Raw genomic sequence first — 22,513 nt, forward strand, 5'->3', positions numbered from 1 at the left:
CCTAATTGTGGCAGATCACCTACTGCACTTTTAATGCAAAAGTCAAACATTTATTTCTATAATACCCCTCACCATACAACCTTTAAAGCATCTTCGCAGAAAATCCTGTTGCTAATAATATCTGGGTTTTCCTTGAGCTACCCTGCAGTATAGTGAATGTGCACTGATATGTAAATAAGTTACTAGTTTTATATATTTTTAATGCAGATAATCCATATCAAGTCTACCATCAGCAGTACTTCCCTGCTCTTTCTTTAATCAGGACTGTGGTTTAGTCTCAGGTCCCTCTGAGTGCGCTGATGTTGCGTTTTGTCCAAAACAATCCCACTGTTTTTGAGTCTCCGAAGTGGATGTCTAAATTGGTCAGCCGTCCCCTCCCCGCTTTGTCCCCCTTCTCTGCAGCTCTCGGCCTGCCCCTCGCCCAGCGCTCAACTCTCCTTATTTGGGCAGAGTGTTTGAAGCGCAGGCTGGGGGGAAGAGGGTCGAGCGAGAGGGGCGAGAGTTGACACACACAGAGAGAGAGAGAGAGAGAGAGAGAGAGAACTCATGCCGCACTTCCTTAATAAGGACATGTCTGGAATTTAAGCTCAACTCTCCAATAGAAGGGCTTCTCTGCTCTCCATGCACACACTCGTCTATCACCCTCTGCCCTAGTACACAGATACACACAGACACATAAACACACACACATACTGACACACACATACAGACAGACATAAACACAGAGACACAGACGCATATACTGACACACACACAGACAGACACATGCACAGATTTACATACACACGCACACATGCAAATTTAGACATGCACATACAGATAGACAGGCACACACATGCACACACAGACAGACACGCATGCGAATACAAACACAGATACGGACATACAGACATACACACACATACAGACAGACTCAAACAGACACACGTGCAAATTCAAACGTACTGACATTCTCACACGTACAGTTTGGTTTCCAGTTTAGAGAAATCAGTCAAGTTTGGTGAAGGAAAAATCATGGTTTGGGGTTACATTCAGTATGGGGGCATGTGAGAGATCTGCAGAGTGGATGACAACATCAACAGCCTGAGGTATCAAGACAGCAGGATAGCGCTCCTTCTCATACTTCAGCCTCCACATCAAAGAAAGCAAAGAAGGTGAAGGTGCTTCAAGATTGGCCAGCCCAGTCACCAGATATGAACATTATTGAGCACATTTGGGGTAAAATGGAGGGATTGAAGACGAAACTAAAGAAAGACTCTGGGAGTCCTGCTAGAAGGCTTTCTTTGCCATTCCAGATGACTTTATTAAGTGATTTGAGTCATTGCAGAGATGTATGGATGCAGTCCTCTAAGCTCATGGGAGTCATACACTATATTCATTCTGTTTCCACTGCAGCATGACTTTATATTCTATACCAGAGGTGGGCAAACTACGGCCCACAAGCCATATGCAGCCCCCTGAACAGTTTCATCCCATCCGCAAGGAAGTTTTTAAAATGCTGCTTCTGAGTAACGATTAGGTTTCAGAATTAGTAAATTAATGATGCAATACAAGTGAACGCCGTTTCATGGCAGTATTGCACACGGTACAGTAAGTGCAACCAGTAGAATTAGAACACACTCTCGGATATTAAAATGCACTGAAAGACTGAAAATGAGTCAGGTAAAAGGAAAAATTGACTCTAAGCGTTGTGTGTTTTAGGAAGAATGGACAACAAAATACTTCTTTAGCAATATTGGACAAAGCGCTAGATCTAATATGACAAGAAAGTATTGCTGTTTTTAAAGACTAAAACCTAAGGGGCCGATCACACCAAACACGCATTTATGTTTCGAAAACGCGAGGTGCACCACACTGCCTTTTTGTTGAAAGAAAAAAAGGAGCTCTTTTCTATGTCGTTAGGCAATGACTGAATCAGCTGGGTATTTTGTGAGAGTGTTGCTGTTGATATTATTATAACTTTATTTTTAGGATCATTGTTCACATTAACACACTCATAATAACATGACTTGGAATAACAGAGACTAAGATTTTTCTTCCGTTTCATTTCATAGTTTTATAATGATTGATATGAGCATATTAATACAAGCTCAAATGAGATTGTTGTGAATTTGACTCATAATAATTGCTGGTTAAATGTTAATTTTTTGTCATAGAAAAATGTTTTTCATGCATACATCCACTTTAAAGTTATTTTATCCAAGATTTGTGGTTTCATCAAGTTTTATGATGATTAATCTGTATATTCTAAAAGTGGCGCAGATTAGATTATTGTAAATTTGACTGAATTGTAAACTTTAGGAATTATTTTGAATGTGTTAATATCAGACAATGTCTTTTTATTAAAATACATTATTGTCAAAATTATTACATCATTATGGTTTTATTTTTATAAAGGATTATTTTGTTTTATGATGATTGATTAGTGATAATAAATATAAATAGCATAATATAAATATAAATTTAGACTCAATATTAACTATTAAATTTTGTTAATGTGACATGTTTCTCAGCGATATTACATGTTTCATGCATACTGCAACTATAAATAAAAGATATTTTTTGAAGTATTTGACATGTAACCCTTCAGTTGGTTTGCAAAACTTGATGTGGCCCTCGGGTGTAAAAAGTTTGCCCACCACTATTCTATACTGTATATTATTTCTGTAAAGTGACACGACTTTATCCAAGCTAAGTCCGACCTTACTGTCCTAATGAAATAATTAAAAATCAAGGCATGATCATATTTTATTTTGGTAAAATAAGCGTAATCTAGAGGCTTTTGCCTTTCATATATGCCACTTCTGATGCCAAATAATCAACTAGAAGTCAAGTTATTATTTGTTGTTCTTAAATCAACAAGACTTTTGTCAGGTAGTGCATAGTGTGTGACCAATTCAAGTCTGTAAAGTGTGTAAGTGAGAAAAAGCAAAACCAAATTCCACCAAATATTGGTTCTTCAGCAGGATGTCTCTATAACTAGTGTGTAACAACATTCATTGACTGCAAGCATTACGATCGCACAGGAGGAACATTGTTGCTTGTTGTCTGAGAGGCGAATGCGATTTGGAAATGCATTGCTAATTGTCCTCCCTGCAGCATTAGATTGCGCTGAGGTCTGAGGCCTGCAATGTCGAAAAGTAATTAGGCCACTCACATATTCCAACGCTGCGTTGTTTTGCTCATTCTGTGTCTTCGGGCTGCCAAGTCAAGCTTTTTCTTTCAGTGTGCGTGTAACCAGAGCGTTTGAATATCCCCAAAGGAAGGTCTCAATCGGAGTCGGTCGTATTTACCCAAGCTGCGTTTTTTTTTTTTTTTTTGTCAACATCAGCAGAAAGTGAAATAAAAGAATGAAATATGTGGGCACACGAGTGACTCCCGGGACCTGATCCTTATGAACAATACCATGCGAAAAAGAGGCAGCCTGAAAAACGCTTAAGATCCCTCAACCATGTTCAGACATTTAGACGGCCACATTGGACCGCACGCTCCCGACCACAAGCATTTTTGCAGCCTAGTCCTAATTATCTAATCCTTTTAAATGGGGCTTTATATAATGGCTAAAATTCATTTGTCATTTTGGGAGCTTTTGAGGAGAGGAAATGGCAATAAGAGGCACAGTTTCTGTCGTCTTCATTGGTTGAATTAAAAGCAAACTTTAAAGGTGCTAAAAGTTGTGGGTGCGCATGGCTAAATGGAGCGGTTTTGAAAGGATTTTCTCTGCATAATTTACTATTTCGTTTCTTTTCTATTACTCCTTAGTCCTCCATAACACAGAAACTTTACACCTCCTTTGATTTTATGCTGGTTAAATTAGGTTTTATACTTACAGCAATAGTTACCGTTTGGAAACAGCATAGTCCGGATTGCATTGCTGCAATTATTGTTAACAATTGTCATAATTGTGACCGCTAACAAGTTCCCACCTCCATGTGCAAAGAGGAAGTATGTAAACCAGGGGTGTCCAAACTGGAGGGCCGGTGTCCTGGAGAGTTTAGCTCAAACCCTAATCAAACACACCTGAAGCAGCTAATCAAGCTCTTACTTCATATACTAGAAACTTCCTGACAGGTGTGTCGAAGCAAGTTGGAGCTAAACTCAGCAGGACACTGGCCCTCGAGGAAAGAGTTTGGACACCCCTGATGTAAACTAATCTGGTCATGTGACATTGTTGGATTTTTCTTTTTTTTTTTAAACAATTGTTTTTTATTATTACAACTTTTGTTCAGTACATGGAAAATATTGTAACTACTCCCAAACAGCCACCTCCACCCAAATAAGTGACTTGCTCGTTAACGACATTAAAAACATTGCAGAGGAAAAAAAACATCAGAAATAATAATAAACTGACTAATAAGTAGTAGTGCTGTCAAAAGTATAGGGTTTGATACCAATCAGTACTGAAAATCAAAAAATAAAAAAACCTCTTGCATTTGAGCGCTGTTGAGTACATTCTTAAACCTCGCTGATTAGCCATTGTGTTCACAAGCTCAACAGAAATGACTGTGATTGGAGAATGGCTGTTCATCAAGGGCAAACACAGATACGCAGACAATGAAGTGTTTCTGTCGTCTTCGTTGGTTGAATTAAAGGCAAACTTTAATTTTGGGTGCACATGGCTAAATGGAGCGATTTTGAAAGGATTTACAAAGCATAGTTTGCTTAAGCAATTTAATTACTTGTTTCTTTAGTCCTCCATAACACAATATTACACCTCCTTTGATATTAAGTTGGTTAAATAGGTTTTATACTTATAGCAATAGTTACCGTTTGGAAACAGCATAGTCAGGATTGCATTGCTGCAATTATTAGTGTTAACAACTGTCTTAATTGTGACCGCCAACAAGTTCCCACCTCCATGTGCTAAGAGGAAGTATGTAAACCAGGGGTGTCCAAACTCAGTCCTGGAGGGCCGATGTCCTGGAGAGTTTAGCTACTACCCTAATCAAACACACCTGAAGCAACTAATCAAGCTCTTACTTCGTATACTAGAAACTTCCTGACAGGTGTGTTGAAGCAAGTAGGAGCTAAACTCAGCAGGACACCGGCCCTCCCTGACCGAATTTGGACACCCCTGATGTAAACTAATCTGGTCATGTGACATTGTTGGATTTTTCTTTTTTTTTCTTTGTGAACAATTGTTTTTTATTATTGCAACTTTTGTTCAGTACATGGAAAATATTGTAACTACTCCCAAACACCCACCTCCACCCAAATAAGTGACTTGCTCGTTAACAACATTAAAAACATTGCAGAGGAAAAAAACGCTTGAAATGATAATAAACTGAATAAGTAGTGGTGCTGTCAACAGTATAGGGTTCGATACCAATCAGTACTGAAAATGAAAAAAAACCTCTTGCATTTAAGCGCTGTTGAGCACATTCTAAAACACCGCTGATTGGTCGTTGTGTTCACGAGCTCAACAGAAATGACTGTGGTTGTTATAAGGTCATCAGTTCACTATTCTTCACCACTGTTCATCAAGGGCAAACACAGATACGCAGACACTGAAGTGTTTCTGTCGTCTTCATTGGTTGAATTAAAGGCAAACTTTAATTGTGGGTGCACATGGCTAAATGGAGCAAGTTTGAAAGAATTTTCTTTTTTGTATAGTTTGCTAAAGCCATTTAGTCACTTTTTGCCTTAGCCCTCCATAACACACAATCTTTACACCTCCTTTGATATTCATTCATTCATTCATTCATTCATTTTTGTGTCGGCTTAGTCCCTTTATTAATCCGGGTTGCTGCAGCGGAATAAACCAACATATAATCCAGCACGTTTTAATGCAGCGGATGCCCTTCCAGCCGCAACCCATCTCTTGGAAACATCCACACACTCATTCACACACACACACACACACACACACACACACACACACACACACACACACACACACACATGCTTATACACTACGGACACTTCACATTTTGACATTTTGCTTATTTTATGTATTTTATGTCCTGTTGAGTTTTAGGCTGAATCCAAAATCACATACTTCCATACTATAGAGTATGCTAAAAACAGTATGCAAGCTGAGAAGTATGCCCAAGTTCATAGAGTTTAAAAAACAGTATGCGAGAAGTTCCACCACTTCCAGTACTACTTCCAGTGAGATTCTGAAGTGTGCATCTAATGCTACGCCATCCCATAATGCCACATGAGAGAATTCATGAATGAGATTGAAGAGACTCACCTGACCTGGTAGGTCAGGTGATCATGTAAATATGGCAGCTGTAGTACATCAGAGTTCATTTCATACTACTCTCATTCATACTGTATAGAGTGCACTTTTCTAGCGGTCCAGTAATAAATACAAATGCTGTACCTGCTGAGTATTAGGGTGCTTTCACATCTGTAGTTCGCTTCATTTGGTTCGCACCAAGGGTAATAAATGATACATTGTTGCATTTTCTGCCGTCTTTGGGTTGTTTTCACACCACACTGCAGGCTTTGGTCCGAACCAGTTGAAACGAACCAAAATGCAGTCATCTGACAAAATTCACATCTCTCATTGGCCAGATGTTGTTGAACATATTTCCTAAACTGCTTATTGATTGGTCAAAATTCTTGTGCGCAAAAATGCCAATGAACTCCCGCAAGTAAACAAAACCGGCAGACACAACATGTCGCTTTTTACTATGAAGGGACGACTGCGCTGACTGATTGTATGCTTGCTTTAGACATATAAACTATACATTTCGAGAATGAAGTGCGGCCGCGGCTGGAAAACAGGGTTTTAATGCATCGCTCGTCACTTTACCAGGAGGCTTGAATTAATTTAGCTAAATTGCGACATGGTCATCTTGCGGAAATATTACCAACTATCCATCAGGTAATGTTTTCCCCTCTCTCTCTTTGTTGGTAAAGTGCTGCCAACAAATTTTTTCCTCCATATCCCATAATGCAGTGCGCATCGGCCTACGGCAGCTGGATTAGTCCAAAATGCGCAGTACTTTTTGCGGTTGGATCTCATTTAGTACGGATCATATTCTCACCACAAACTAACCGATCCAGGGTTCGTTAGAAAGCGTACCGAGACCACCTTTTCAAGCAGGTCTCGGTACGCTTTTTGGTCCGCTTTTGGTGCGCACTCGAGTACGATTGCTGCATTCTCACCTGCCCAAACGAACAGCACCAAAGGGGAAAATGAACTCTAGTGCGATTCAATCAAACTAAATAAGGTAGGTGTGAAAGCACCCTTAGGCGATTTTGGATGCAGCCTTAGTCTTCTGTTCAGCACTTTGGGAGTTTTAAAGTTCTTTATATATAAAGTTTGATTGATTGGTTTAAGTAATGATCTCTTTCCTCTGCTTCTGTCTTGCAGTACCTGTGTAGCGTGGGGGCTCGTGGCAGGGCCCGGTAGGAGCCGGCACCATTGCGTCCAACAAGTGGAGTGCCAACGGCAGCCCGGAGCAGGGGCTGGAGGATGGGGCCGATGAACTGGACAAGGCCATGGACGGAGATGCAGAGGGCGTGTGGAGCCCCGACATCGAGCAGAGCTTTCAGGAGGCACTGGCCATCTACCCGCCCTGTGGTCGCCGCAAAATCATCCTGTCAGATGAGGGGAAGATGTACGGTAAGTGAGCTGAAGGGGAAGTTGTGATGCAGAGATGAGTACAAAAGTCTAATCCACTAGATCATATCATTTCAATTCCTATATACATTACAGTATAGTACCATTCTTTAAATTCAATCAATTAACAGTCTACATACAGTTGAATTCAGAATTCTTAGCTTCCTTTGAATTAATATTATTTTATTTTCGTTTTTAAATGTTTCCCAAATGATGTTTAACAGCAAGGCAATTTCCATAGTATTTCCTATAATATTTTTATTCTCTTGAGAAAGTCTTATTTGTTTATTTCGGCTTGAATAAAACCCCTTTTTCAAACCTTTTTAAGGTCTATATTATTAGCCCCCTTAGCCGATATATATATATATATTTTTTAAATTCTACAGAACTAACACTGTTATACAATGATTTGCCTAGTTCATTACCCTAATTAAGCCTTTAAATGTCACTTTAAGCTGAATACTTGTATCTTGAAAAATATCTAGTCAAAAATAATGTACTGTCATCATGGCAAAGATAAAATAAACCAGTTGTTAGAAATTAGTTATTAAGACTATTGGGAAAAAAATCTTCTTTTAACAGAAATCAATTTCGGTTAAACAAAAAATCTGAGGAAAAAATAAACAGGGGAGCTATTATTTCAGAACGGCTAATAATTCTGCCTTCCACTGTATATCATGTGTACAAAAAAGCCTAGTTTTGCTATCGTTTATATTGCGGTGTTAAAAAATGCATTGTTTAAAGTAACACCTTTTCCGACTTTATGAGTGGGTTTATTAAACATAAGCACGGGGTGCAGACAGAAACAATAAAAACAGAAGAAAGTTGCAATTTTGTTTAGTGTTTTTTTTATTTTATTTTATTTTTATGTTTGACCTGTAATTTAGTTTTTAATATTAAAAAATATATATTAATATTGGTTTTGTTTTTCTACATATACAATAGTTATTAAAAAAGTCGATCACATACTGTATAAATGTGTACATTTCTGAGTATATACTTAAATTGTAAAAAAAAAAAAAAAAAAATATATATATATATATATATATATATATATATATATATATATATTGTCTTATAATAATATTTTTTCTTCTAGAGAAAGTCTTATTTGTTTTATTTTGACTAGAATAAAAGCATTTTTTATTTTAAACACCATTTTAAGAACAAAATTATTAGCCCCTTTAAGTATTTTTTTTCCGATAATCTACAGAACAAACCATCGTTGTACAATAACTTGCCTAATTACCCTAACCTGCCTAGTTAACCTAATTAACCTAGTTAAGCTTTTAAATGTCATTTTAAGCTGTATAGAAGTGTCTTGAAAAATATCTAGTTAAATATTAATTACTGTCATCATGGCAAAGATAAAATAAATCAGTTATTAGAAATGAGTTATTAAAATTTTATGTTTAGAAATGCTGAAATAAATCTTCTTTCAGTTAAACAGAAATGGGGTAAAAATAAACAGGGGAGCTAATAATTCTGAGATCAACTGTATATTTGTTTTGACCAGTACAGCACATGTGCTGCTGATACATTGGCTGCTCAATATGTTTATTAGGGATGTAACGGTATCAGAATTTCACGGTTCGGTAATACCTCGGTATGAATGTCACGGTACGGTATTTATTGAATCATTTACAGGAAAAAAAAAACTTTTGAAAATACTCCAAAAAAGTGCCAAAAGTGTCAATGACATACAAATTAGCCATCTATCTGTAAGCTTTGAAACACTTAACTTCAATTTTAATAACAAAAAATTATTAAACCATGTAAAAAAATAAAGTATCAATTTAGTATTGTTGAAAACTCATCACATTCAACATTTAATCACTCACTCACTTAGATAGAGATGGGTTTAAAGGAAAATTATCATATAAATATAATCTGGTAAAAGCTGGTATCTCTGGGCATTTACAATGTCCCCTGCAACAGAAAAAAACCCCTCTCATTTGGGACTGAGGTTTCTGGGACAAGAGAGATATGACTTGGCCCAGGTTGACAGCAGTGGGGTAAAGTTGTGCATTGTCTTTCCCCTACTTGAGAAGACAAACCATGAGTGAGATAGAGGTCTCTTTGCGGTACAAGTCAATGTCTGCATCAATCTGAACAGTGTGCTGTGTTTCTGCAGTCCCCATAACTGTTATTAGTCGTATTCCCCAACTTGCAGGCACGTGCACACATAGGGCTCAACCTGTGCAGTGCACATGCCCTTTTTAGTCTTGGATAGAAAATGCCCTTCCAAAACGATCAAAAGTGCCCCCGCGACGCGACACAACCTCCGTCCAGTCCAGCCCTTCAGTAGGCGCGCGACAACAGCTCTCTTGAGTATGCGCGCTCAACCCCCCCTCGGCGCTTTACAATACGCGCGCCACAACACAGCTGATCAGAACGCGCGCGACAGCACCGCTATTCAGCACGCGCGCGGCGACAACACCCGCTTTAGGTTCGATCATTTCCATCTTTTTTTCATCTCCGCTACTAACAGCACACTCCATTTCCGCATTACTGGATCTGTAGCGACAACAGACCGCAAAGGATTATGGCCACGCCTGGGCTGATGGGAAATGTAGTTTTAGCTACGTCCCGTTCGCTTCATTCCACTGAGCAAATTTTCTCAGAAGACCTATAGTTTTACCGAGTCATGCGACTTCGGTAATATCGAAAAAATTTAATATTGCGGTATGACGGTATTTACAATACCGTTACATCCCTAATGTTTATGGTATAGTGTTTTACAAGTCACAGATATGTTCTCAATCTGAAAATCTTGGAAAGGTTTTCTTGTTTGCTGTAAGGGTACATGAAGAACCTTCTGTATGCGAATGCCACTAAATTTCATGGAATTAAGTGAACTAGGGCTACAAAAAGTGTGAGAAACAGCCCCAAATTATTGCCTTTAAAATTTCTGACATGCGAGCAAAGTATGTTTTTAAAAAACTTTAGCTTTTACTAGTCAAGTGTTCACCGAAATGAGAGTTCAACTGCCTAGATTGCGTCTCGGAGATGCTTTTGTATATTTGATGGTTGCAAGACAAGTGTTACTGGATGACCTGTGGGAGGGGGGAAAATTAGAGAAAAGATAAGCGAGCGGGAGCTAATGGGCCGTTGGAGTCAGGTTGTGATATTCACCGCACTTTCATCTTCCTGCACGATCCACACACTCGAGGATCCCATTGCACATCATACCACCGGCTAAATCCATGCATGCGTGCAGCATTACCACGGTTCCATAAAGCAGCGTGCACCATCTGCTCTCTTATGTAATCATTTCAAAAGTCTACCAGCCATTCACTAGCACCCATCAATGGCTTTATACCGGGATGTAGGTGTTTGGTTTTGTTTGTTAAATGAAGGTTCTTGTTCAATAATACACCCACACACCTTACAAACACATACGTGCGTGTCTTAGCCAGCAGTTGTGTTTTTTTCAGAGTATATAAAACAGGCCTGTGCTTGTCCCAGAGTAGCGCTGTAGGTCTACAGGCCCGGCAAAAGACAGGTTTCTCAAGAACCTATTACTTCTCTGTCGCTGCTTGCTCGCTTTCCCCTCCTCTCATCTTCCTTTTTTGCACTTGAACTGGTTTTGTTTATCATCTTCAATCATTAGCGGCTCTTTTGCTTTTTCTAACCATGCAACAGAGTTATTTTCCTTCTGCCTCCCTCTCACCCAGTTCAAAAAGTGGCAAAACCAGCTCTGTTTGTCTTGCTCAATCAAGGTTTGTTCCCCCACAAAATCTCTCTCACCCTCCCTCCTTTATTTTGTTGTACTCCTCTTTCTCTCTCTTTTTTGTTTTTGAACTAGTTCTTCCTCCTAAACAGGGTAGGTCTTCCCCTGAGGCAGAGTACTTTAATGACTCCAGGTGCAAAGTAGTATTTCCAGTGTTAAAGTGTTAAAGTCTCATTAGGCTGAACAACACCAGGAAAAGAATGCGGTTGAGTATGTGAATGCAAACATTTCTAGCGGCAAAATCTTGATTGTTGTGTTACAGAATGCCTAATAAATCTGTGCAAGTACATAATGCATTGCATTCCCATCAATGCAGGTGCAGATGCTGTTTGAGTTTAGACCTTTTTCCTCGTTGCTGCATGGAGGGCGCCATAGTGGCCATCACCTTTCTGTAGGGTGCTTAGAACTTTCGTTAACAATTGTCATCAGGCAGAGCAGCGTTTCTCAACTAGACCTCAGTACTGTTTTCAGTTGCTTATGGAGTGTTTTTGTGATGCCAAACTTTAATTTTTAAATTTTAATTCTCCCGACAATGTCGACGATAAGGTTCTGCACCGTCAAAGGCACCTGCGCTAGCACCCTAAAGGCAGAGGAAGATGCGAACCGTCGCACAAAAAGTTCTAGACATGCTAAAGGAAGGTAGATGTTATGCAGATGTAGGTAGGGCTGCTTGATTATGGGAAAAACCATAATCAGGATTATTTTGGTCATAATTGTAATCACGATTATTCAAAACGATTATCAGTTGAAGTCAAAACTATTCGTCCTTCTGTGAATTTATTTTTATATATAAATATTTCCCAATTGATGTTTAACAGAGGTTTTTTTTTTTTTTTTACAGTATTTCCTATAATATTTTTTTCTTCTGGAGAAAGGCTTATTTGTTTTGTTTCAGCTAGAATAAAAGCAGGTTTGAATATTTTGAAACCTATTTTAATAGCTCGATATTATTAGCCCCTTTAAGCAATACATATGTTTGATTGTCTGCAGAAGAAACTACTGTTATACAATGACTTGTCTATTAACCCTAATTAAGCCTTTGAATGTCACTGTAAGCTGAATATCTTGAAAAACATCTAGTAAAATATAATGTACTGTCATCATAGCAAAGATAAAAGAAATCAGTTATTATATAAATCTTTAAAGTTATTAAATCTGTTATGTTTAAACTGTGCTTTAAGCACCTTCACTGTATTTTTGATTTTATTATTGATTAATAATAAAACAGTCGGCAGCAGCAGGTATACGCTGTCACTTTAAGAATAGTGCGGCTCTGATATGGTTTCTCTTTCACGTGTCTTTTGATTCTCAACTTGTTTGTTTATTACACAAATGAGGGTTAATATGAATAATCACTAAACACCGCGCTCTGACACAAATGTGCATGTATTTGACCATTAAAGTGCTCACATTAAGATTGCGGTACGTGATGGAATAATCGATTATCTCAATTAATGGTTTTTCACAATAGTTAAAAGCCAAAATCGAAATTGGATTTTCGATTAATTGCACAGCCCTAGATGGTTTTCATGGTGGAGTTTGCATGTTCTCCCTGTGTTCATGTGGGTTTCCTCTGGGTGCTCCGGTTATATCAACAAAATTGGCCGTAGTGTATGTGGGTGAATGCTAGAGTTTATGGATGTTTCCCAGTGTTGGGTTGCTGCCGGAAGGGCTTTCACTGCTTAAAACATATGCTGGATAAGTTGGCGGTTGATTCCACTGTGGCGACCCCTGATTAATAAAAGGACTAACCCAAAATGAATGAATGATTGACACATTACATTCAGTTGTGCAGATTTTACTCATTCTTATAAATATCTGTATCAGAAAGACAGTTCAACATAACCAACAAATAAACACTACCAACCGGAAAAAAAAACAAATCTTGTAGTTTTCATATCTTGAGCTTAATATCTGCATTTGAGTTTTGTATTTGTGTAATGGCAGATGGACGCTCTGGTTTGGCTGGATTGGGAGAGTCCAGGTGTTTGGTGTTGGTCCCCCCCTCCTCCTCCTCCTCAAACTGTCTGCTCTCCTTTCTTCTCCTCAGAGAAACAGACAAGACAAAACCCAAGCGCTGGTTTGAATTAGCAAGCCAAGCCTCGAGATACAAACCAGACTGGGAGAAAGCACGGCAAACTGACAGACAGCGTCCTGAACACAACCCAGTGTTGGTGAAGTAACTTCTGAGGTTCTGTGAAGATTGTGGTCAGCTTTTCCTTGGAGAATCGAACCTTAAAAACATCTCTAATGATCATGTTGTTCATCCTTGTAGTGCATTGCTCTGAAATGGCTATGTTTTAGTGCAATACATTTCATACAGGCTAGATTAGATGATGTAAAACGTGTGTGTCCCTTCTCAGTGAACTACAGCCCTTTGTTGCTTCTACACCTGAATGTATAAATTCAACATTTTATGATAGACGTGTCCCAGATTGCACACTTGTGCACTATTCTACGCCATTTTGTGGTATAAATAAGTAGTGCATTCACACTGAAAACTTTAATTACCCATGCACCTGTGCATTACTAATAGTGCACTTATGGCCCGTTTCCACTGACTGGTACAGTACAGTACGGCTTGCGTTTCCACTTCCCAAGAGTACCATTTGGTGAGCGTGGTGTATGACAGAAAGTTTCAGTTTCCCCCACAGTCCAAGCACTTGCACTATGGTTGAATTAAATAAGCTTAATTGGGCATAATATGTGTGAATGCAAGAGTGTATGGGTTAGAGCTGCACAATTAATCGTAAAAGATCGCGATCTCAATTTGACTCCCTAGACCAGGGGTCTCAAACTCGCGGCCCGTGGGCCATTTGCGGCCCTCAGTGCAATATTTTGTGGCCCGCGCCGACCACTGTACACTGACAGAATTGGCGGAGCGGGGAGAGAGAGCGCTCCCCGCTCCGCTGCTTCTATCCGTACACAGCGGTCACTGGCATTCCCCGCCCGCCGTGTAAACAAAGGGGCGGGGATGCCGGTGACGTCACCACGCACCCCGCCCCTTTGTTAGACGCTGTGACGGGCGGGAAGTGTTAGGAGGGAACTCGCTCCGGCCAGAACCAAGGTAAGCTGTTCCCGCCCCTGCCTGCCACTTAGCTACCTATCTGCAGCCTGCCACCTACCTAGCTACAGCCTGCATCTTATATATATTATAGGTAGATACAGACTGGTACCGACTGATGTGACTGGAGTGGGGTGGGGGTGTTTTATTTATACATATATACGCCTTTTTAGGTGAGGGAATGGAAGTTTTGAGTGAGTTCCCCCACTTTTTCCCCCACTTGAAGCACTGTCAAGTCTCTGGCAGCAAGGAGTAGGCAAAAGATGCCATGTTCAGAAGAACTGTTCATAATCTTCACTCAATGTTCTATTAATGTTCAGGACACTTCATGTTCAGAAGAAATAATTAAAACTGTTAATAATGACATTTGAGGACTTTTTTTTTGTGAAATCCCTTATGCGGCCCAGCCTCACCCAGACTTTGCCTCCTGTGGTCCCCAGGTAAATTGAGTTTGAGACCCCTGCCCTTGACGATCTTAATTCAGCATTTCTGTCAGTCATATTTTCAAGTTCAGGAGTGAATCAATGGTGGTCGCACAAGTATTCCCATTGTTTTACATACGTTGTTCAGCAACGTGGACACCTCCAAATGGTGTTGAAAGAGTCGCATACTGTATAAGATATAATTCACCCCAAAAATGTCATTTCTGTCTTCATGTAATGTATTTGCGACCACAAAATCACACGTGACGTGAGCTGACCACTGAGTCAGCTGTTACCACTGAGTGGGCGGGCGAGCGCGTGCCTCTGAATGAAGTCTACTTTTGTGAACAGAACCTGCATAGGCTGTGATTAACAGGTTATAAATTTGTAAATAACATTCAGTTTGTGGCACAGAGTGATCGTTTGGGAGCCGCACGGGAAGTGAACCGCTCTTAGCAGTGAAAATGAAACCGAAAGCTCACACAGTGTTGCCAGATGTAGCAGACTGATTCCAGCCCAAAAAGTATCTAAAACCCGCCGAAATGCACAAATACCCTGCCAGTCTTCTGTATTCACGAAAATCACGTCAGTGTCAGATTTTCAGCATAAAATGACAGATTGTAAGCATATATCTCAAACACAATAATTCAACATCAGAATTATTATCAGCATTAATGACCAGGACAAATCTAAAGTCTGTTCAAGTCCACCATTAAAAGTCTATACAAAATTTAGCATTTTAACCAACAGTACAGCTACACAAAGCCTATTGCAGTTTTACCACATGTTTGAGAAAAACAATAATAATAGCCCACTCATATTAACCTTTATTTTACATCTACAAAATTGTGAAAAAATCATGATCTTTATTTTAGGCAAAAAAATCGCGATTCTCATTGTAGCCAGAATCGTGCAGCTCTAGTATGGGTGTATGGCTGTTGGGTTGATTGTCTATGTAAAGATCTCCTATGCGAAATAGCCCTTTTCTTTTCCATGCTGTAAAAGTACTGGCAATCAGGGAAGGTTTAAATGAAGGATTGTGTGAACATTAAGTAAACTTAATCGATTTGTGTTTGGGCAACATGAAGAAATTGTGTGGAACTCAGCATATTTCAAAGTGTGTGAGTGAAAGTGAACATTTAGGAAGTTGCCTGTAGAGCTGTTGACCGTAGACAACAAGGCTGTGTGCTAAATCTTGTAACCAAGCCTTCTGAGTGTCTTTAGTGTTACATCACCAGGGCTTGATCCTCTCTCCAGTAAATCTAAACATATTTACTGACTCACTATGAAGTCAGAAGGATGCTTCACTGCGCTGTGATTATGCATGCCGGAGCCGGCTGATAAGACAATACTGGAATATTGACATTGTTGATAGCACATTGTTGGCATTTTCTGAAAGCTTATGCATGATATCTGGTGTATATGTCTTCTTGTTGAGGGATTCCCTTGACACCGTGTGTCCTCATGATGGTATCCTTGGTTCTGTTTTTTTGTGGTTCCCGATCATGGCATTCTTGCAGATTTAGTGGATTATTTCATATACAGTTTAAATCAAAATTATTCACTCTTCTATGAAATTGTAATGGTTTTAAAAAAATATTTCCCAATTGATGCTTAACAGAAAGATTTTTTTTTTAAAAACATATAATAATTAATTACATATAATATATAATTACATATAATAATGTATAATAATATAATACTTTTAACAATGAATTTCTAGCAGCTATTTTTTAATTCTTGTATCTTTGCCATGATGACAATACAGAATATTTTTCTACCTATTTTGCAAGATAATAGTATTCATCTTTAAAGACTCAACTGGGTTATTATGATAACTAGGCAAGTCATTGGATAACAGTTGTTTGTTCTGTACCTATTACAAATGTATGCACTACCTGACAAAAGTCTTATCGATTTCAGTTGTAAGAGCAACAAATAACGAGACTTCTAGTTGATCATTTGGAAAAGTGGCAGAAGGTCAATTTTTCTGCTGAATCATCTGTTGAGCTGCATCCCAATCTTCACAAATACTGCAGAAGACCTACTGGAACCCGCATGGACCCAACATTCTCACAGAAATCAGTCAAGTTTGGTGAAGGAAAAATCTTGGTTTTGGTTTCATTCAGTATGGGGGTGTGCGAGAGATCTGTAGAGTGGATGGCAACATCAACAGCCTGAGGTATCAAGACATTTGTGCTGCCCATTACATTACAAACCACAGGAGAGGGCAAATTCTTCAGCAGGATAGCGCTCCTCCTCATACTTCAGCCTCCACATGGAGGTGTCCAGGATTGGCCAGCCCAGTCACGAGATGTGAACATTATTAAGCATGTCTAGTGTAAGATGGAGGAAGCATTGAAAATAATTCCGAAAATCTTGATGGACTTATTTTTTTTTTCTCCATTCCAGATGACTATTAATAAGTGATTTGAGTCATTGCAGAGATGTATGGATGCAGTCCTCCGAGCTCATGGGAGTCAGACACAATATTTATTTTTTATTTACTGCAGCATGACTTTATATTCTATACTGGACAATATTACTGTTAAATGACAAGAATTTTGTCTAAGCAAAGTCAGACCTTACTGTCCTAGTTAAATAATTCAAAACCAAAGCATGATCATATTTTATTTTTATACAAGAAGCGTAATCTATAGACCTTTGCCTTTCATATAAATGATCAACTAAAAGTCAAGTTATTATTTATTGTTCCTAAAACTTGGATAAGCGACAAGACTTTTGTCAGGCAATGTATATTTCTAGGAGGCTAATAATATTTAATTTGTTTAATAAATTAAACTGTAAAAATAAAAAGAAATATGACTTTCCCCCAAAAGAAAAAAAAATATTATGGGAAATACTATGCAAACTGCTACAAATAAAACTGTACTCCAATTTTACATCACTCGGGAAACATCGAAAAAGAAAATAAAAATTCACAGGATGGCTCATAATTTTGACTTGTTTGTGACTTGATTTGATGCTCATTTGACTGATTGAGCAATTAATTTCCACCAACCTCAGATGTTGTGCCAATAACACGGAGTTCCACTAAGTGGATTTATTAATAAATCAAGTTGTAAACGAATCCCAGGATGTGGTTGACACTCTTAGCTCTGGCCAGCTCCAGGACAGCGCGTGTCAGCCGCATGGAGAGTCTGACTGTAAACACCTTATCCATTTACATGCAGTCATCTGCCTAAAGTCTGCCACTGAAGAAGCCCACTCACGAGGAGGATGACGTCAAGCCTCATAATACCACCGCTGACTTTAGGTCTCGGGAACGTCATCTGGACAAGGCCTAAACAGCCTGAGTGTAATGTGAAGTGCAGAGCCCACACTGCTTTTTATTTTCCCTTGCAAATATTGATGGGTGGAAATAAGCGAGTTGCTCCGGGACCACTTTTATGAGTTGTTATTCTTTGAAGGAAAAGTCATTCCTCTAGCAGGAAATGCCTACAGGAGTGTTAAATTGTATTTGAGACATCTCTCAATACCAACGTTTTATTTATTTTTTTCTTGTGTTGGCAAATATATTGCAGAACTGCATCAATTGTGGGCCATTAAGCGTATGACTAATTTAGTAGACTGAAGTGAATATTTTTTTTCTTTTTTTCTTATTTTTTTTCTTTTTTTGGTCATTGGAAAAGGTTGTTTTTTATTATTTATGAGGACTCTCTATGAGGGTTGTGTGATGTTGACCAATTTGACATCGTACGATGTCTAATATGAAACATTGCGATGGACGACGACATTGTCGTCATTGGCGGTGGTGAATTAATTATGAATAATTAACTAATTCATAACGAACTAATTATTTGTAACTTACCGTTTCAACTACCTGACCCGCATGGTCTTTGTTTTACCCACAACCAAATCACAAATAAATAAAGATAAGTTACACACATAATTACCACCTGTCGATCACTTTTTTCGCAGGACTCGTGAATAGGCAGAGTGATTTGTGTCATTATAATGGCGTCGACAAACTTGGTTGGTAAAAAAGGTGCACAAACAACAGGAACCAGTCAACAGTGTCTAAGATTTTCGCTGAAATTACCAAGTACAAGCGTGAAAGCGAAAGATTGAACCAGTCTACTGACCCGCTGACTGCATGCACCCGCTGTTTCGAGTTTGTGTATGTGCCTGTTTGTATGTGGTCACGTGATGTGCATTTTCAGCGGTAGTGTGGAAGGTTAGAAATGCTAGGAAATGCTTTTGTTTTAAAATGCCATGTAAATACTAAGACCTATTAGTGTAAAAATGGCCCGAGTGTACTCTCTATAGGTATAATGTATTTTATACTGTAAAAAACGCTTTCCATACCCCTACACCCAACCCTTTCCTTTGGCAAAAAAAATACTCCTCCAGTAAAAATGTTGGCAGGGAAAGTAAAAACCTGAACCACTGGCCCGATCAGGCCAGTAGAAAAAATCCTTAGCATTGATCTCCGGCACTGGAAACCCAGTGCAAAAAACCAAGACCCCCCACCCACCTCACTACACACCAACCCAAAATACTATATATTGTAAGGGTTAGGGATGCACCGATCCCAGTATTGGGTCGATACTTGGTTAAAGTACTCGTATCAGTCATGGATGCATGTCAGCGCAAGAATAACTCATCATTAAGTGTCCATGCTTAATCGTTAACGGATAAGGTCTATGGATTTGCAGGGTTATCAACAATGTGTGTATATTTTTGACTTGGAACAGCCCTCTGTTAAAGATTTTTGTGTTCATCCTTGCTACAGGCAAAAAAAAAACATCAAATAAACTTAATCGAAACCAAATCTATGAAGTATTGGTACTCGGTATCAGCAAGTACACAAATTAATATACTCAAGGCAAGGCAAGTTTATTTATATAGCACATTTCATACACAGTGGAAATTCAAAGTGCTTTACATAAACAAGAATAAAAGAAACAAGTAAAATAAAAATAAAAACATAATTAAAATGCGTAAAAACAAAACAAAACATAAAAACAGGTAAAATGTGATATAAAAGAATGAAGAAGAAGAGAAAAACATGATAGTGCAATCTGTCGGACGCAGCACAGTGCTCATTCAGTAAAGGCACAGCTAAACAGATGTGTTTCCAGTCTTGATTTGAATGTGCCTAATGTTGGAGCACATCGATACTCAAACTCGTATCGGTTTGGAAAAAAGTGGTATCTGTGAATCCCTAGTTAGTGTGCCTCACACAGGTGAGTGGCCTTTACAAACACCCTGTAGAAACCCTTTCTCGCTCTCTCCCTCTCACTAAAAAAGTCTTGCACTCTTACTCCAGCACTAAATCCTCTTAGCAGAAACAAGCTACTTTGTAAAACTAGCACTTATGTGTATTGCCTCTGCTTGTCGAATTGCTGAATGCCTCCTCAGTTTTGTCGCTTTGTACAAAAGCATCTGCTAAATGAATAAATGTAAATGCATTTTAACAGTTTTAAATTATGAGGACACAAGGCATGTCCTCATAAACCACCTCAACATTGTAATACCTAGGCCATACCAATGCCATTAAACAAGTTTGTGTCCTCATAACCCACATAAACAAGCTCACACACAAGACATCTGTACTAGGGTTACTGGAATTACTGGATACTGGAATTCGGTACCAATCAATACTGAAGTTTTTAAAAATGTCCATTTCCCGCTAACATTTGAACGCTCAACAGAAATGACTGTGATTGGCCGTGAAGCTCATCAGTTCACTGAACTCACCGCTGTTTACTGAGTGTAACCACAGGTACAGGAACACTGGAGTGTTTCAAAGTCACGTTGCTCAAATGTTAGCGGGAAATGGACGTTTTTAAAATTTCAGTATTGATTAAAACCGTATTCCAGTATCACGCAACCCTAATCTGTACCTAATGTCATGGTTAAAATGAAAATTGAACTGATTTTAAACTATTTCTGATGCCACCAGGCCTTTTCTCATCTCCACTTCTCAGCTTCTTGGCTTCGGCTGGTTGATTTATGACCCATTTGAATGGCAGAAATGCCGCCTGGCTGGTTTCATAGTTGTTACAGCTTCAAGATATTTTCCACCTGTGAAATAAATTTCCACCTGTGCTTCAACAGGAACAGAGTCTTGCAAAAATCCCCTGTGCCCCGAGGATGAGTCCAAGTGTCATACACTTACCCGACCCACCTTTTTCTCTGCTCAACAACATGTTATTCCTGTTCAAAGCCCGTAGTATACTACTTTTTGTACAAGTATAATTTTTTGAGGCATACTCCAGTGTAGACATGCTGTCAAATTCATAGAGTATACTTAATTTGACTCTTATGCATGCACATGTTATGGCTGACTTATATTTGACGGATCCACAAGTTCACCTGGCAGCATGCAAACAAATATAATGTCATCTTGGCTTTGGTTGAAGTTCAGTTTGAATGTGCTTTAACACGTGACTTTGAATTCTATGAAATTCAGAAAGAGAAAAAGCCTGAAATATTTAGTATGCATTTTTTTTCATACATATCAATCTAAATGTTCATCACACACAAAAACCTGTTGTTATTACAGCTTAGTCAGTTTTCTGATAATACCGTATAAAGAAAGCTTTAGGAATTATCTTAACAGCAAAAACTGCATAAGGGATGTGATTCTTCCGTATAAATACAGATTTATCGCACACGATAATCTGCTCTTTTACTCCATAGAAATCCATATAAAAGCCAGAAACCTTTTTGCACAGGCCTGTCTAAAGGGTTAATGCTGCCAAATTATGATCAACAGTAAAAATGACACATTTTACCTCTTCCTAACAGAGAAAACCACCAACAATCAAGAGTGCATGATTATATGGTGTCAAGACTTTGGAATCAAAAAATGTGAATACAATGGAAGTCAATGGGTCAAATACAGCCCCAACATAACAAAAGGGTAGTCAATTTGAACAATACACAAGGGTTAATCACACCACTTCTGCAAACAATCAGTTTTTCTTTGAGTTCAAATACAACAAATAAAAATGATTAAAAATAGACCTCAAGTGTGACTAAAATGCATTGGTGGAAATGGCAGCTAAGAGTAGAGTCTGGGAAGGAATTGGAGCTGGGAGGTCAGAATATGGGACACGTGTTATTCTTCGCCTCCTGCAGGGACTGTTGGTGGCAGGTGTGAGTGTCTGTTTGGTAGGATGGGATGATCTTCAGCTGCCGGTTGTTGGCAGAAACAGCAAAGCTCTTTGTTTCTCTGTCCCTGCCTCTCTTTTTCCGGCCGTTCACCGACTCTGTGGATGCATGCTCCAGGCTGTTGCCCTCATCAAATCAAGTTGTGTGGGGCAGATGTCACAGGCGCAGAGGAATGTGCGGAATGCGGAGGCTCAGAGAGAGAGAGAGGAAGAGAGAGAGAGAATGTGTGTATGTATGTGAGAACAGGAGAGAGAGGGTGTGTCTGGTGAAGGGAGTGCAGACTCAACTCAAATCAGTGCAGTGGTCTCTGTTGGGGAAACATTTTTACGCTATTTTATATATATATATATATATATATATATATATATATATATATATATATATACACTCCAATTAATGTAAGTGCTGTTGACTTGACATTTTCACAGGATGTGTCCAAATATGCATAGTAAACAAAACTAATTAGTTTACAAATGAGGTTCTGTGTAATAAATTGAAATGGCGCATGGAAAAATATTAAATACATGAAGATAGGGAGGTGTAGTTCGGCAGTGAAAGCCCAGACAGCTGCTGAA

At 38.9% G+C, this 22,513-nt stretch overlaps 3 protein-coding genes across 15 annotated transcripts in view; 2 read left to right on the forward strand and 1 right to left on the reverse strand.

Annotated features, from left to right (window-relative positions):
• slc12a5a (solute carrier family 12 member 5a) overlaps positions 1-22,513 on the reverse strand; it is a 2,560,186-nt gene that overhangs the window by 568,312 nt on the left and 1,969,361 nt on the right. The window lies entirely within an intron of this gene.
• anks1ab (ankyrin repeat and sterile alpha motif domain containing 1Ab) overlaps positions 1-22,513 on the forward strand; it is a 413,081-nt gene that overhangs the window by 263,191 nt on the left and 127,377 nt on the right. The gene's annotated exons all lie outside the window — the stretch shown is intronic.
• tead3b (TEA domain family member 3 b) overlaps positions 1-22,513 on the forward strand; it is an 87,118-nt gene that overhangs the window by 33,722 nt on the left and 30,883 nt on the right. For 10 of the 12 annotated variants that reach the window (XM_087256184.1, XM_087256186.1, XM_087256188.1 and 7 more), the window contains 1 exon segment: positions 7,328-7,579. In XM_087256184.1, coding sequence (XP_087112310.1) covers positions 7,456-7,579 — 124 coding nt within the window. In that variant the 5' untranslated portion in view covers positions 7,328-7,455. 12 annotated transcript variants of the gene reach the window in all.

Source organism: Danio rerio, chromosome 6 (genome assembly GCF_052040795.2).
Source record: "Danio rerio strain M-AB ecotype USA chromosome 6, GRCz13ab, whole genome shotgun sequence".
Classification (NCBI taxonomy): Eukaryota; Metazoa; Chordata; class Actinopteri; order Cypriniformes; family Danionidae; genus Danio; species Danio rerio.